General features: G+C 50.7%; 2 protein-coding genes across 7 annotated transcripts in view; one reads left to right on the plus strand and one right to left on the minus strand.

Annotated features, from left to right (window-relative positions):
• The window catches only part of DDX11 (DEAD/H-box helicase 11), a 113,301-nt gene extending 111,559 nt beyond the window's left edge, over window positions 1-1,742 (plus strand). For all 3 annotated transcript variants that reach the window (XM_056517826.1, XM_056517827.1, XM_056517828.1), the window contains 4 exons: window positions 1-9; window positions 139-214; window positions 632-786; window positions 1,604-1,742. The exon at window positions 1-9 is cut by the window's left edge and continues 76 nt beyond it. In XM_056517826.1, coding sequence (XP_056373801.1) covers window positions 1-9; window positions 139-214; window positions 632-786; window positions 1,604-1,642 — 279 coding nt within the window. In that variant the 3' untranslated portion in view covers window positions 1,643-1,742. The remainder of the gene's footprint in view (window positions 10-138; window positions 215-631; window positions 787-1,603) is intronic.
• WASHC1 (WASH complex subunit 1) overlaps window positions 1,740-14,443 on the minus strand; it is a 101,313-nt gene continuing 88,609 nt past the window's right edge. For all 4 annotated transcript variants that reach the window (XM_056517843.1, XM_056517840.1, XM_056517842.1 and 1 more), the window contains exons 8-11: window positions 14,240-14,401; window positions 12,480-12,638; window positions 12,046-12,114; window positions 1,740-1,994 (exon numbers count right to left, since the gene is read on the minus strand). In XM_056517843.1, coding sequence (XP_056373818.1) covers window positions 1,855-1,994; window positions 12,046-12,114; window positions 12,480-12,638; window positions 14,240-14,401 — 530 coding nt within the window. In that variant the 3' untranslated portion in view covers window positions 1,740-1,854. The remainder of the gene's footprint in view (window positions 1,995-12,045; window positions 12,115-12,479; window positions 12,639-14,239; window positions 14,402-14,443) is intronic.

Consider the following 14,443-nt stretch of genomic DNA (forward strand, 5'->3'; position numbering starts at 1 on the left):
CACACTCTGGTAATGAGCAGCAGAGCTGGGTGCACTTCTCATTGGGGATCTATACGGATCATACCATATTAGGGGGAGGACTATACCACACTGTGGGGGGGGGAGCATTATTATAACACAATTCTATTCATTCTCCAGCCCAAGACCAATGGCGTTTCCCCAGGCAAGGTCCTTATAGAGAATCTGTGTATGAAGGCCGTCAATCAGTCTATAGGTAAGAAGAGCTGAAGAGTATATAATGAAGACCAGTGTTTCCCAACCAGTGTGCCTCCAGCTGTTGCAAAACTACGACTCCCAGCATGCCCGGACAGGCTCCAGCACTTAGGAGAGAGGGAAAAAAGCAAACAAATGGAGGAAACATGTAGGGAAACCATGGCTGGGGGATTCTCCTTCCCTTGGGCTTAGAACAGTCATTCCCAGCCAGTGTGCCTCCAGCTGTTGCAAAACTACAACTCCAAGCATGCCCGGACAGCCTTTGGCTGTCCGGGCATGCTGGGAGTTGTAGTTTTGCAACAGCTGGAGGCCCACTGGCTGGGGGCTATCATAAGAGCTGAAATATATAGATATAGATTGTGGCAGGCGGCCAGATTACGCATTGTAGCGGCGCTCACGCTGTACGTTACCTTGGCAGGAAGAGCCATTCGGCACCGCGGTGACTTCGCCACCATCCTCCTCCTAGACCACAGATACTCAAGGCCGACCGTACTGGGGAAGCTTCCTCAGTGGATCCGCAGCAGCACAGAGGTCAAGCAATCCTTCGGAGCAGCGTATGCATCAATACGGAAAGTATGTGCGTTTTTAACACTCCCACCCGGTCTAAAAATAAGGGGGCGTGGCTTGAGATGCGCCAAATTCTGGTGCACATTTAAACTAACAAGTGATCTAAACTTAAAGGGGTATTCCATATCAGAAAAATGAATCACCCCCCAGAAATACAACTCACTCATTAGCTGATAGGAAGTTGTGTAGTCTTCTCACTGTCAGTGTGGTGTTGTCTCAGCAGCTTCCTGACTCCTCCCTCTTGACTGAGTTTTGTAGTCCTCTCATTGTCAGTGTGGTATTGTCTCAACACTCCCCCTTCTCTTCTGACTCAGTTATGTAGTCCTCTCATTGTCAGTGGGGCATTGTCTCCAGCTCCCCAGACTCTCATGACAGAAAGTTTTGTAGTCCTCTCATTGTTAGTGTGGTGTTGTCTCAACAGCTCCCCACTCTCCTCCGACATTAAAGTTGTGTAGTCCTCGTTGTCTAAGGAGCTCCCGACTCCTCCCTCTCTCACGAGACAATGCATCATCCTCTGCAGTGGCTGGATCTTGTTATTTAGCTCAAGCCCCGCCCCCTCAGTGATGTCATCACCTCCGATCAGCCCCTCTATCACCACCCCCGTCATATTGTTTATTGGGACATTTAGGGAGAATGAAGTGTGTTTATAGCATGCTGCCTTGTGCGGAAGAAAGTCACAGGCAGAGGAGCAGACAGAGAGTGCATACAGCAGGTGCTGCGAACCAAATTTTGTCTTTATTCAAAAGAACAATCCACCAGGTTTCTTATTCTCTCTGTCCTGCAGCTGTTGTAGAGATTCACACTAATCCTGCGTCATCTCCAGTTTTTTCAGATTAAGAAGACGGCGGCGGCGCCATCATGAGGCGACTTCAGACGACAGAAGATTTTCATAAATTCCCACGTTATTTATTACAATAGGATTTTTACAATTTTGTTACACAAGTAAATATTGTCAGGTATGAAATGTAAAGTTTTATTATATTGTTGTGTACGTCGCGGCTGTTTTGCGTTTAACACCGTGAGGGACGGCGATTGGTGCGCGGAGAGTCCTATATTCTCTGCGCTCCACCAACCTCAGGACTCCCATTCATCCTCGTCCGCTTCTCCCGGCGTCATCTGCGGCGGGGGGAGGGGCGGTATGGTGTCCGAAATTCTGGCAAACGCTCCGGCAGGGGAATCGCCGCTTCCGGCAGCCGGACCCTTCCCAGAGATGCCTTAAAAAAAAAAAAAAAAGTCAGTGATGACATTGCTTATTAAAGGGATACTCCGGTGGAAAACTTTATTTAAAATGAACTGGTGCCAGAAAGTTAAACAGATTTGTTAAATGGCTTCTATTTAAAAATCTTAATCCTTCCAGTACTTTTTAGCAGCTGTATGCTACAGAGGAAATTCTATTCTTTTTGAATTTTCTTTCTATCTGACCACAGTGCTCTCTGCTGACACTCTTTTTATTATAAATATATAAAACTTAACAAAACCGAAAAACAGGCTTAACTAGCAATAACAAAGCACAACACAACAAAACCTGCCTAACCGGCCAGCCCAGCTTAGCTAATCTAACAAAACACATAACATTATACCTACATATAAATTACCTACATATAAATTATGAAAAATACTATCACACACACACACAAATACCCACGCATTCTTTACATAAACATAAAAATAGCTTTACTTAGCTTTAAACTAAACAACCAAACTTGGTAAAAACTCAACTGCACATTACATTCACAACTAACATCCACCCTTTTTTTTTTTTTTTTTTTTTTTATAATTATTTTTTTTTTTTTTACTTTTTTATTTTATTCATACACATATATATATATATATATATATATATATACATACATACACATATCTACATATATATATATACACACATACACTTTTTTTTTTTTTATAATTTTTTTTATTTTTTTTTACTTTTTTATTTTATTCATACACATGTATATATATATATATATATATATATATGTATATATATATATACATACACACACCTACACATACATATACATACATATATTTTTTTTTTTTTTTTTTTTTTTATCTACACTACCATAATATAACCAATATTTAAAGTAATATAAAAATGCTAACTAAATCTGATCCGACTGCCTATCCCCATCCCCTCATAAAATAAAATAATCAATCCATACTATATAATAATATATACAATACAAATATAAAAATACAAATACATAACCTAAATGCAAATATATACATAAACCATATACACCAAAAACCAAACTATACATCTACAAAACACATGACATCCTACACTAGTCTAACCCATCACCCACACAACCACCCACCTTGACATGGGTCAGAGTCCATAGTCCATGGATATCCAGTCCAGTCCATAACTGACCCATGCAAGCCCCTCCAAACATCCACCAACCCACCAATTCCCCCACCCAACCTAATCTATACCCAAACCAACTATACAAATACAACTTCAAAACACAACATAACATCATATACAAATACAAAACAATACAACCCACCTTAGGCCCAAGTTCGGTCGCCTGTAAGCCCTTTAGGCAATACATATTCTGAAAACAAAACAAAAATACTAGGGTGTACATGCATAGCCCACCACCAGGAAGAAGGATGGCAATCCTGATATTACTTTTTTAAACTCTCTCCACTAACGTTTCCCTTCGACTCACCCTACCGTTATCCCTTCAACAAACTGACCCTGCACTCACCCTCTCTCTGTCCCTATATTGCTATCCCTAACCAGAAACAGGGGTACTCTACCCAAGAGGTCTAGTACCTAGGGCACATCAAATGAAAAACCTCTCCACAGGAGAGAAGCCCTACTGTTACCAAGACTGCCATACTCCAAAGACCTGATCTTCCCGAGGTCACCGGTGATGTTCCTACAGACCTCCACCTCGGAGAGGACTTTCCGCTGTGTAGATACTAGACACCGTGCATTCCACGTGTAGTACCTAACCACTAAACTGACTACAAATAAAGTGCCCCGGTCTCGGCCACCCAGGTTCCTGAATGCCCCATAAGCCCACTCCGGATAGGTAAGGCCAGCAAGGTGACTCCAGCCAATGGAAGCGCCCACCCGGTTGTAGACCCCTACATTAAAAGGACAATGAAGCAGGAAATGGTCCATGCTTTCCAGCGTGTCCCCGCACTCTTCTCGGGGACATCCCCGGTCATCAGAGCTCCTACACTTCAAATTGTCCTTTACATATAGCTTCCCCTGAAAGCAGCGCCAGGCCAAGTCCCAAAACTTCTGGGGGATCCTTTTCATGTTTAAAAGGTACAACCCCACCCTCAGATCCCGACCTGGGCAGTCCCTGAGCGCCAGAGGCTTCTGGAAGTGGGTCAACAGAACCCGTTTGTCAAGGAACTGCCTTGACTGGGTCCTGATCTCCCACACTCCCAGACCCCACCGACGTATCGCCTTCAGAGTCGGGGTAGCATAAGCCGGAAGATATCCGTGTGGCGTACGGAGGTCCTTCACTCGCCCTCCTCTCTCCCATTCCTGGAAGAAAGGCCGAAACCATTCCCTGCAGGAGAGTACCCACGGAGGAGCCCTCTCTGACCAGAGGTTTGAGATGTTAGCTTTCAAGAAGGTGTTTGTTAAGAACACCACAGGGTTTACCATAGATAAACCCCCTAGTCTCCTCGTGCGGTACGTAACCTCCCTCTTGACTAGGTTCATCCTGTTTCCCCATAACAGTTGGAAAAACAGGCTGTAGATCTTAGTGTAGTAGGCATCTGGCAAGATACATACACTGCCCAGATAGATAAACAAGGGGAGCAGGTACGATTTGATCAGGTGTACCCTTTCCCTGAGGGTCATAGACCAACCCTTCCACTGGTTCACCTTCTGAGTGGCATCCTGGAGCTTACCATCCCAGTTTTTGGTGGAATAATCATCCTGACCGAATGTGATGCCCAAAACTTTTGCTGACTCTTGGGGCCCTGGAAGGGTGTCCGGGAGATCAAACGTGGGATCTCCCCCTCCCAGCCAGAGACTCTCACACTTATCCCGGTTGATCTTAGACCCGGATGCCTCCGAGTAGCGGTCCACTTCTGACATCACCACATCGACCTCCTCTCTCAAGGACACGAAAATGGTGACATCATCAGCGTACGCCACTACTCTCTGGGGGACATCCAGCTCCACCAGACTCATCCCGACTCCCGCCAACGGCCCACAATCTACCCTCCTGACGAAGGGATCGATTGCGAACACGTATAAAAGCGGGCTCAAAGGACAACCCTGACGGACTCCGGACCCCACCTCAAAAGAGCGGCCAGACCACCCGTTCACTAGCGGGAAACTCTCTGCCCCTGCATACAAGATCTTAAGCCAATTAACAAAAGTACTCGGTAAGCCATATCTCAGGAGGACAGACCAGAGGTACTCATGGTTCACCCGATCAAATGCTTTGGCCTGATCCAAGGACAGCAAGTACCCCTTCCAGAGACCTGCACTACTCTGCTCCACTGCCTCCCGGACACTAAGGACCGCACTTAAGGTGCTTCGGCCTGGAACAGAGCAGTGCTGGGCCCCCGAAAGGAGCCGGGGTGCAAACTTCACCAGCCGATTAAACAGTATCTTGGCCAGAAGTTTCCTGTCCGTATTGAGAAGAGCTATGGGCCTCCAATTCTCAATACGGCTGGGATCTTTACCCTTTGACAGGAGAATCAGGGCTGACCTCCTCATTGACTTCGGCAGAGTGCCCGAGGAGAGACACTCATTGAATACCTCAGTCAAGAGGGGAGCTAAAGACTCCTTAAAGGTCCTGTACCACTCGGATGTTAAGCCATCCGGACCTGGCGACTTCTTAGGGGCGAGCCCCTCGATCGCCAGTCTCACTTCCTCTTCCCTGATTTCTACTGCCAAAACATCAAGAGAAGGGTCTACCCCTGGCTCAGGAATGGTTTCAGCCAGGAAAACCGACATCTTGTCTCGATCCAGATCCTTCCTCCCCAAGAGGTGCGAGTAGAAGGATCTGACAACCTCCAAGATCCCTGATCTGGACCGATTCAGAGATCCTCTACTATCAATCAGTCCTGAAATGACTTTACTACTCACTGACATCTTACAGTTTCTGTAAGGGTCGGGCGAGCGGTACTTCCCGAAATCCCTCTCAAAAACCAAAGATGCGTGCCTATCGTACTGACACCTCATCAGCAAGGATTTCACTCTGGAGATATCCTCTCGGCTACCTCCAGTCGAGACAAGGAGCTCGAGTTTCCTCCTCAGACCCTGATACAGGCGATACCTGTTCAGGGACCTGAGGCTCGAGAGCTGGCGGAAGAACCCCGCAACCCGCTTCTTGAATATCTCCCACCACTCCAGCTTATTACTACAGAGGCCCAGTAAAGGTACCTGACTCTGAAGAAAATCCTCAAAGGACTGTCTCACCTCTGCTTCCTCCAGGAGGGACGAATTCAGCTTCCAATAACCTTTACCCATCCGGGGGGTCTCTGAAACATTCAGGGAAAACAAAATCATACAGTGATCGGAGAACTCCACCTCAACCACGGACACAGCGGAAGAGACGGCTTCCTCCTTTAAATAAAACCTATCTATCCTAGACCTGCGACTACCTTGATGATAGGTGAAACCCGCGTGGCCCGAGGGGCTCCGGATGTGGGCGTCCTCTAGGCGAGCTTCTCTAGCTATGCTAATCAGTGCCACACTATCGCAAGTCAGCGGACCATTGGAGCCTCTCCTATCCTGGGACCTCGTGACATTATTGAAGTCCCCTCCAAAGATCACTTGCCGACTCGTAAAAAGAAAGGGCTTAATCCTCATAAAGAGATCTTTGCGGCCCCACTTGGTTTGTGGGGCGTAGATGTTAATGAGCCGGAGCTCTTGTCCCTTCATGAGGACATCTAAGATCAGGCACCTCCCCATTTCTAACTCAATAACCCGTCTGCATTCAACTGGAGCGGTAAAAAGGACCGCCACCCCACTATACGGCTCAGCCGCAAGAGACCAGTGGGAGGGACCGCGCCTCCACTCTCTTCTGGCTTTTACCAGAGAGGCTAGATCTGACAACCTGGTCTCTTGTAAAAAGAAAATGTCGGCTTCAACACGGCCGAGAAAATCAAAGGCTGCGAATCTAGCCGTATCCGACTTAATGCTGGCGCAGTTAATAGATGCCAGCGTCAGTGGGGTGAGTGCCGCCATCCTGGGTGATTGAGTTAGATGGCCTCACCCCTTATACCTTCTTCCTCTCCTTCCCTCTATCCCCATCTGAATCAGAGGAAGACCCTTTACCCCTTTTTAGGCTCAGAGACATATCCATCCCAGGATCTTTACCTCTGGCATCTGGTGTTACCTCCACCCCTGAGGAAACTGTCCCAGAGGAAGGAGGCTCGGCACCTCCTGGAGGCCGCACTGCTTCCTGAACCTCAAGAGGAGGAGGGAAGGTAGTATCCCCGAGGGCCTCATACCGATTTGAATGGACGATCAGAGGGTCGGAGACTGAATTGTTCCTTCTATGGTCTGAGGCTACAACTGAAGAGGAGGATGGCGCCACCTTACTCTTACCCTTTTTCCTCCTCTTCTTTTTCTGGCCACCATTTACTGTCTGCCCCTCCTCCTCCTCCTCATCCACAGTTTCGGATTCAGAGGCATGACTGGAGGAAGGAGCATCTTGACCTTCTTCCCTACGCAGTCTCCCCATCTCCTCGTCCAGTTTGGCCTCACCCAAAGCCTCAGAGTTATTCTGACCTCCTTCTGAGCCAGTGTCTGGAGTGGGACCCCGAGCTACCCCTGGCACCTGGGCATTCTCAAGGGCCCTCTCCAACCTGCGCTTCTCCTCTCGCCTCCGCATAGAGGGGGTCTTATGTTTTTCCTTCACTGGCTTTGGTGCCCCCTCTCCTCCACTGGTCCCTTCCCCCGCCGGGGCAACCGTTAGGCTTTCCCCAGCCGGGGCGGTCACAGCATTAGAGAACGAGCGCGGACACCGGCTGAACGGGTGACCTAAGTCACCACACAAGTTACACCGAATCTGTCCACAGGTGGCCGCCAGGTGACCCACCCCACAGCAGAGGGCGCATATCTGCTGAGTGCAGTTGGCACTAAAGTGGTTTGGGTCACCACACCTGTGGCACAGCTTCGGCTGCCCCTGGTAGAAGATCTGAATCCTGTCGCGTCCCAGGAAGGCGGCCGAAGGGATGTGGGTGACCGTGTTCCCTGAACGCCTGAGACGGACGGAAAACGTCCAGGCCCCTGACCATATATTGTGCTCATCAAAGTTCTTCCGGGGGATGTCCGTCACCTCCCCGTACCTGCCCAACCAGGTCATAATGTCATAACAAGAAAGTGACTCGTTACGTGTCAAAACGGTCACTTTCTTTACCATACTCTGGCGAGATACCGCTTTTACAGCGAAATCTCGCCATCCGGGCTCGTTTTTCATCAGCTCATAATTAGACCAAAAGAGATCTAGTCCCTCCGGCCTAACAAAGCTGACGTCAAACTCGGAGGAGCCGAAGGGGTGAATCAGGGCAAAGATGTCCCTAGCCCTGAAACCCATCTGGAAAAGAAGCTCCACCACCTTGCCCCTTTGGGGGCACGCATCTTCGCCTTTCCAGACCAGACGGGCCACATTCCTGCGACCTATCTCCTGCCCGGGTGTCTGGAGGGACCATACGGTCTCCCCATTCCTCTCTCGGAACGCTCCCAGACCATGTCTCTCCACCCAAAAAGACAGGTCCATCTCCTTTCCCTCTACCTGGAGCGTCCTTTCTCCTCTCTTCAGTGCCTCCAGGAGGCGCCGTTGCAACTGACCGTCACCAGATGCAGGAGGTAAAGATCCCACTGAACCCCCAGCCGCCACACTCGCATAACTCCTGGCGACCGGGGGGGCAGCCGGACCAGACACCGTCCCTATGTCCCTGCCTAGGCCACCTGTACTGCCACAAAAGCCACTACCACTCCTCCCATCTGCACCACTACCACTCCTCTCATTCACACCACTACCACTCCTTCCATTCACTCCACTACCACTCCTCCCATTCACTCCACTACCACTCCACCCATTCACACCGCTACCACTCCTCCCATCTACACCACTACCACTCCTCCCATCTGCACCACTACCACTCCTCCCATCTACACCACTACCGCTCCTCCCATCTGCACCACTACCACTCCTCCCATCTGCACCACTACCACTCCTCCCATCTGCACCACTACCACTCCTCCCATCTGCACCACTACCACTCTTCCCATCTACACCACTACCACTCCCACATACACCCCTCTCATCCACAGCACTACCACTCTCATCATTCACACTCTTTGTATTTACATTGCTTTCATTTACAGTATATATGGGATCAGCAGCTGCTTCACCCACTACCTCTGGGCTGGCCTGGATGTGTTTTAGCTTGGGCTTCTTGCTCCTTCTTAGGTCACCGGCGGCTGCCGACACTGACTCCTCCTCTATACGAGACGCCACCGTAGACGTCAAATCCCGAGGCTGCCCCTCCGGGCGCACCTCCACCCCTCCTTCTGCCACTGATGTGCAGGGACTCCCCTCCCTATCAGGGGAGATCCCTGCAGCATCCGCGCTACACACTGCGCCCGACCGCACAGGCTCAGCAGTAGGTCCCGGTGCCTGGACACTCCCCCCCCTCTCAGGGGAGTGCCCTGCAGAGCTGGTGACATTGCCCACAATACTCGGGGAACCGCTCCCCTTGCACACTGCCGCATAACTACTGCCCACCATTAGCCCGTCCTGCTCTTCCCTACCAGCAGGACGCATGACTGTAGCACCCGCGGCCATGTTGGATGCAGCACTGTACCCCCCGTGCTGGTCCCGTTCCACAGCAGAAGCGGGATCTGGCAGGGTGGGGGGCCCAGCAGCCTGAACCAACTTTTCAGGTAGCCCAGACTGCTGGATAGGAGAGAAAACAAACTTCACTTGCTTCCCAGCCTTTTTCTTCTTCTTTTTCTTCCTTTTATTCTCCTCAGGGCCCAGGTCCTGGCCAAAACTGAAATTTTCAAGACGGGTGGGTGACTCCTGCATCACTATGGCCCGCAGGAGCCCCCCACCGACCGGGCTGCTGTCACCGCCATCACTGCTGTCACTTTCCTCTGAGGTGGTTGGTAAGGCGACTTGAGCAGGGTTAATATATTCTGCACTTGGGGTGACAGAGGTCTTAGGGGTACATGGGGTATCACACACATCCCCCTCACTCTCATCACCCTCACTGCCGCCATCTCCCTCACCACCTTCCTCCATCTTCTCCTCTGTATCAAACAGGCATTCTTCCTCCCCCTGACTATCCTCTTCCTCCTTCACAGGGGTCTTCATGATTTTATAGCGGTCGTCATTTTTTAACTTTTCCTTAAATATACCCGCTCCCTCTACGATCTGCATTCGGGCTCTCACCACCTCCTGCTCCTCTGCCTTCAGTTCACACACCCTGGCAGCAAACTTAGCCCTCATGGCCTTGGCAGAGTTATCTGTCTGGTAGCGAGCAAACTTCAGATCTTCCCTTAACACCTTCAGCTTCTTTCCCAGCTGCTCATATTCCACCAGCTTTGCCTGCATGCGGGATCCAAAGGTGGCAAGCGACTCCCTGGGTCCCTTCACCCCCCATTGCTGGGGTTCCATAACAACAGTCCCTGAAGACATAACTGTAATTTTCTTACCGGACGCCTTGCGGTTTCCAGCGACGGACGGGGGAGTGGGCTCCACATTTCTGCGGAGCCTGCTGGATCTTCTCACCCCGTCCTGAGAATCGGCCGTAGCTCTCTCACTCCCACCCCCCTCCGGCCTAGTTCGAGGGGTGGAAGTCTGGGGCTCCATAGCAGGAGGTTCTCCCAAGGAGGCTGCCACCCTCCTGGGAAAAAGGCTGTAGGAAAATCTGCTTCAATCCCCTCTCTCTGGAAAGCCCTGGAAATCAGACACACCCAACAGCTGCTGTGTTCCACAGGAAGTGCTCTCTGCTGACACCTCTGTCCGTGTCCGGAACTGTCCAGAGCAGCATAGGTTTGCTATGGGGATTTTCTCCTGCTCTGGACAGTTCCTGACACAGACAGAGGTGTCAGCAGAGAGCACTGTGGACAAGACAAAAAAAGAAATTCAAAAAGAAAAGAATTTCCTCTGTAGCATACAGCTGCTAAAAAGTACTGGAAGGGTAAAGATTTTTTGAGAGAAGTCATTTACAAATCTGTTAAACTTTCTGGCACCAATTGATTTAATATCCCCTCCCCCCCCCAGAGTACCCCTTTAACCCTGCAGCATTCTGGGTAACTATAATCCTAGCGCGTTTGTCCCTCCAGCTGTTGCAAAACTACAACTCCCAGCATGCCCAGACAGCCATTGGCTGTCTGGGCATGCTGGGAGTTGTAGTTTTGCAACAGCTGGAGGTCCACAGTTTGGAGACCTAGAGTCTAGCACAGTGTTTCCCAACCCGGGTGCCTCCAGCTGTTGCAAAACTACAATTCCCAGCATGCCCGGACAGTGGTTAGCTGTCTGGGTATACTTGGAGTTGTAGTTTTGAAACAGCTGAAGGGCCACAGTTAAGGACACCTAAGGTACTGTTTCACCAACCAGGGTTCATCCAGCTGTTATAAAACTACAACTCCCAGCATGCCCCTAGATAAGTTTGTAGTAGTAGTTTTGAAACAGCTGGAGGTCCACAGTTAAGGACACCTAGGGTATTGTTTTACCCACCAGGATTCATCCAGATGTTGTTAAACTATAACTCCCAGCATGCCTGGACATCAGTTATGAAACAGCTGGAGGTCTACAGTATAGGACATCTAGTGCAGTTTCTCAACCAGTGTGCCTCCAGCTGTTGCAAAACTAAAACTCCCAGCATGTCCAGGCATTCTGGAAGTTGTAGTTTTTCAACAGCTGGAGGTACATTGGTTGGGTAACACTGGATTAGACCATGTAAATGATCTCCCCAACTAATCTTTTGAGCGGGCACCTTTCCAGTGCTATCAATCACGCCTATTGGGGGCGCCGGAGACTCCGACTACTTGCCAGAAGGTGCCCACCCTAATGACCAAGTTACAGGTAATTTACATATCGCCCCTGAGGATTATAAAGTAGCGGGTGCCAGCAAAACACGGCGCTAGGACCGCTTGGGGAATGCACCAATGCACTATTTCCCCCCCCCCCCGCTAAACTTGAGAGAACTGCGGACTGAGCCCAATGGCAGTGTGAACGAGGCCTGAGCTGCAATATCACGCACAACCTGAGGACGAGAGTGGCGCTGTTTTTGGCTGCGGATCACATGACCACTCACCTTTACGCCTCAATGCCAGCTTGTTGAACAGGTCGGACATGAGGTCTCCTCCGTCCCCGGTGGCCCCCACTGCAAAGAAAATACAGCAGATGGTAAAGTGCACATTAGGCGGGTGTCTGGCAGCCATATACGCTCTTCTTCCTCTGTACATATGCACGCTCAGCTGAGCTGATCATACACGTGTATGGACAGGAGAAAGCCTGGTCCTCCTAATACAGTATCCAACCGTTCACACAGAGCAGTGTTTTCCAAACAGTGCGTCTCCAGCTGTTGCAAAACTACAACTCCCAGCATGCCCGGACAGCCTTCGGCTGTCTGGGCATGCTGGGAGTTGTAGTTTTGCAACAGCTGGAAACACTGACAGAGAGATCGCAGACAGACCCGCGGAGCCCCTCTTGCTGATGAATTGGCCCCCAGGACCCCGCTCCTCCCACCTTGTTCCTGCTCCTTCATCTTTTTCTTCTCCAGCTTCTTCTCCTTGACGTTGCGCAGTTTGGCTTTCCCGATGCCGCCCGCCTGGCGAATGGACTCCAGGAGCGACGCGCGCCCGTCCGAGGGCTTCACCACCTCTTTGGGGGCTCCCTGGATGGAGGCTGGAAGAGAAGAGGCTTAGGTTACCCTAACCCACTAGTCTTAGATATCCCTACACCCGGGGGTCCCCTATAATACACCGCCATGGACACTAGTCCTAGATGACCCTACACCCAGGGGTCCCCTATAATACACCGCAATGGACACTGGTCCTAGATGACCCTACACCCGGGGGACCCCTATAATACACCGCCATGGACACTAGTCCTAGATGATCCTACATCCGGGGGTCCCCTATAATACACCGCCATGGACACTAGTCCTAGATGACCCTACATCCGGGGATCCCCTATAATACCCCGCCATGGACACTAATCCTAAATGACCCTACATCCGGGAGTCCCCTATAATACACCGCCATGGACACTAGTCCTAGATGACCCTACATCCGGGGATCCCCTATAATACCCCGCCATGGACACTAATCCTAGATGACCCTACATCCGGGAGTCCCCTATAATACACCGCCATGGACACTAGTCCTAGATGACCCTACATCCGGGGATCCCCTATAATACACCGCCATGGACACTAGTCCTAGATGACCCTACATCCGGGGATCCCCTATAATACACCGCCATGGACACTAATCCTAGATGACCCTACATCCGGGAGTCCCCTATAATACACCGCCATGGACACTGGTCCTAGATGACCCTACATCCGGGGGTCCCCTATAATACCCCACCATGTACACTAGTCCTAGATGACCCTACACCCAGGGGTCCCCTATAATACCCCGCCATGGACACTAGTCCTAAATGACCCTACATCCAGGGATCCCCTATAATACCCCACCATGTACACTAGTCCTAGATGACCCTACATCCGGGGATCCCCTATAATACACCGCCATGGACACTAATCCTAGATGACCCTACATCCGGGAGTCCCCTATAATACACCGCCATGGACACTGGTCCTAGATGACCCTACATCCGGAGGTCCCCTATAATACCCTGCCATGGACACTAGTCCTAGATGACCCTACACCCGGGGGTCCCCTATAATACACCGCAATGGACACTGGTCCTAGATGACCCTACACCCGGGGGACCGCTATGGACACTAGTCCTAGATGATCCTACATCCGGGGGTCCCCTATAATACACCGCCATGGACACTAGTCCTAGATGACCCTACACCCCGGGGGTCCCCTATAATACCCCACCATGTACACTAGTCCTAGATGACCCTACACCCGGGGGTCCCCTATAATACCCCGCCATGGACACTGGTCCTAGATGACCCTACACCCGGGGGTCCCCTATAATACACCGCCATGGACACTGGTCCTAGATGACCCTACATCCGGGGGTCCCCTATAATACACAGCCATGGACACTGGTCCTAGATGACCCTACATCCGGGGGTCCCCTATAATACACCGCAATGGACACTGGTCCTAGATGACCCTACACCCGGGGGTCCCCTATAATACACCGCCATGGACACTAGTCCTAGATGACCCTACACCCGGGGGTCCCCTATAATACACCGCCATGGACACTGGTCCTAGATGACCCTACATCCGGGGGTCCCCTATAATACCCCACCATGCCTACAGGAATAATAAAAAATAATTTCTTGGGTCGCTCCTCACCAGTATCCGCAGTCTCGTCTGTTCCCGTTGGCAGAGGCAGGACGACCTGTGATGGCGGCGGCTGCGGTGGGGCAGGTGGAGACACTGATGGCGGTGCAGGCGGAGGGGGTGGAGGAGGAGGAGGTGGTGGCGGCGGCGGCAGGAGGCGGCCATCTTGGGCATCTGAAATATACAATGATGTTAGATGTTAATTTACCCATCCTG

The sequence above is a fragment of the Hyla sarda genome, chromosome 4 (assembly GCF_029499605.1).
Source record: "Hyla sarda isolate aHylSar1 chromosome 4, aHylSar1.hap1, whole genome shotgun sequence".
NCBI lineage: Eukaryota > Metazoa > Chordata > Amphibia > Anura > Hylidae > Hyla > Hyla sarda.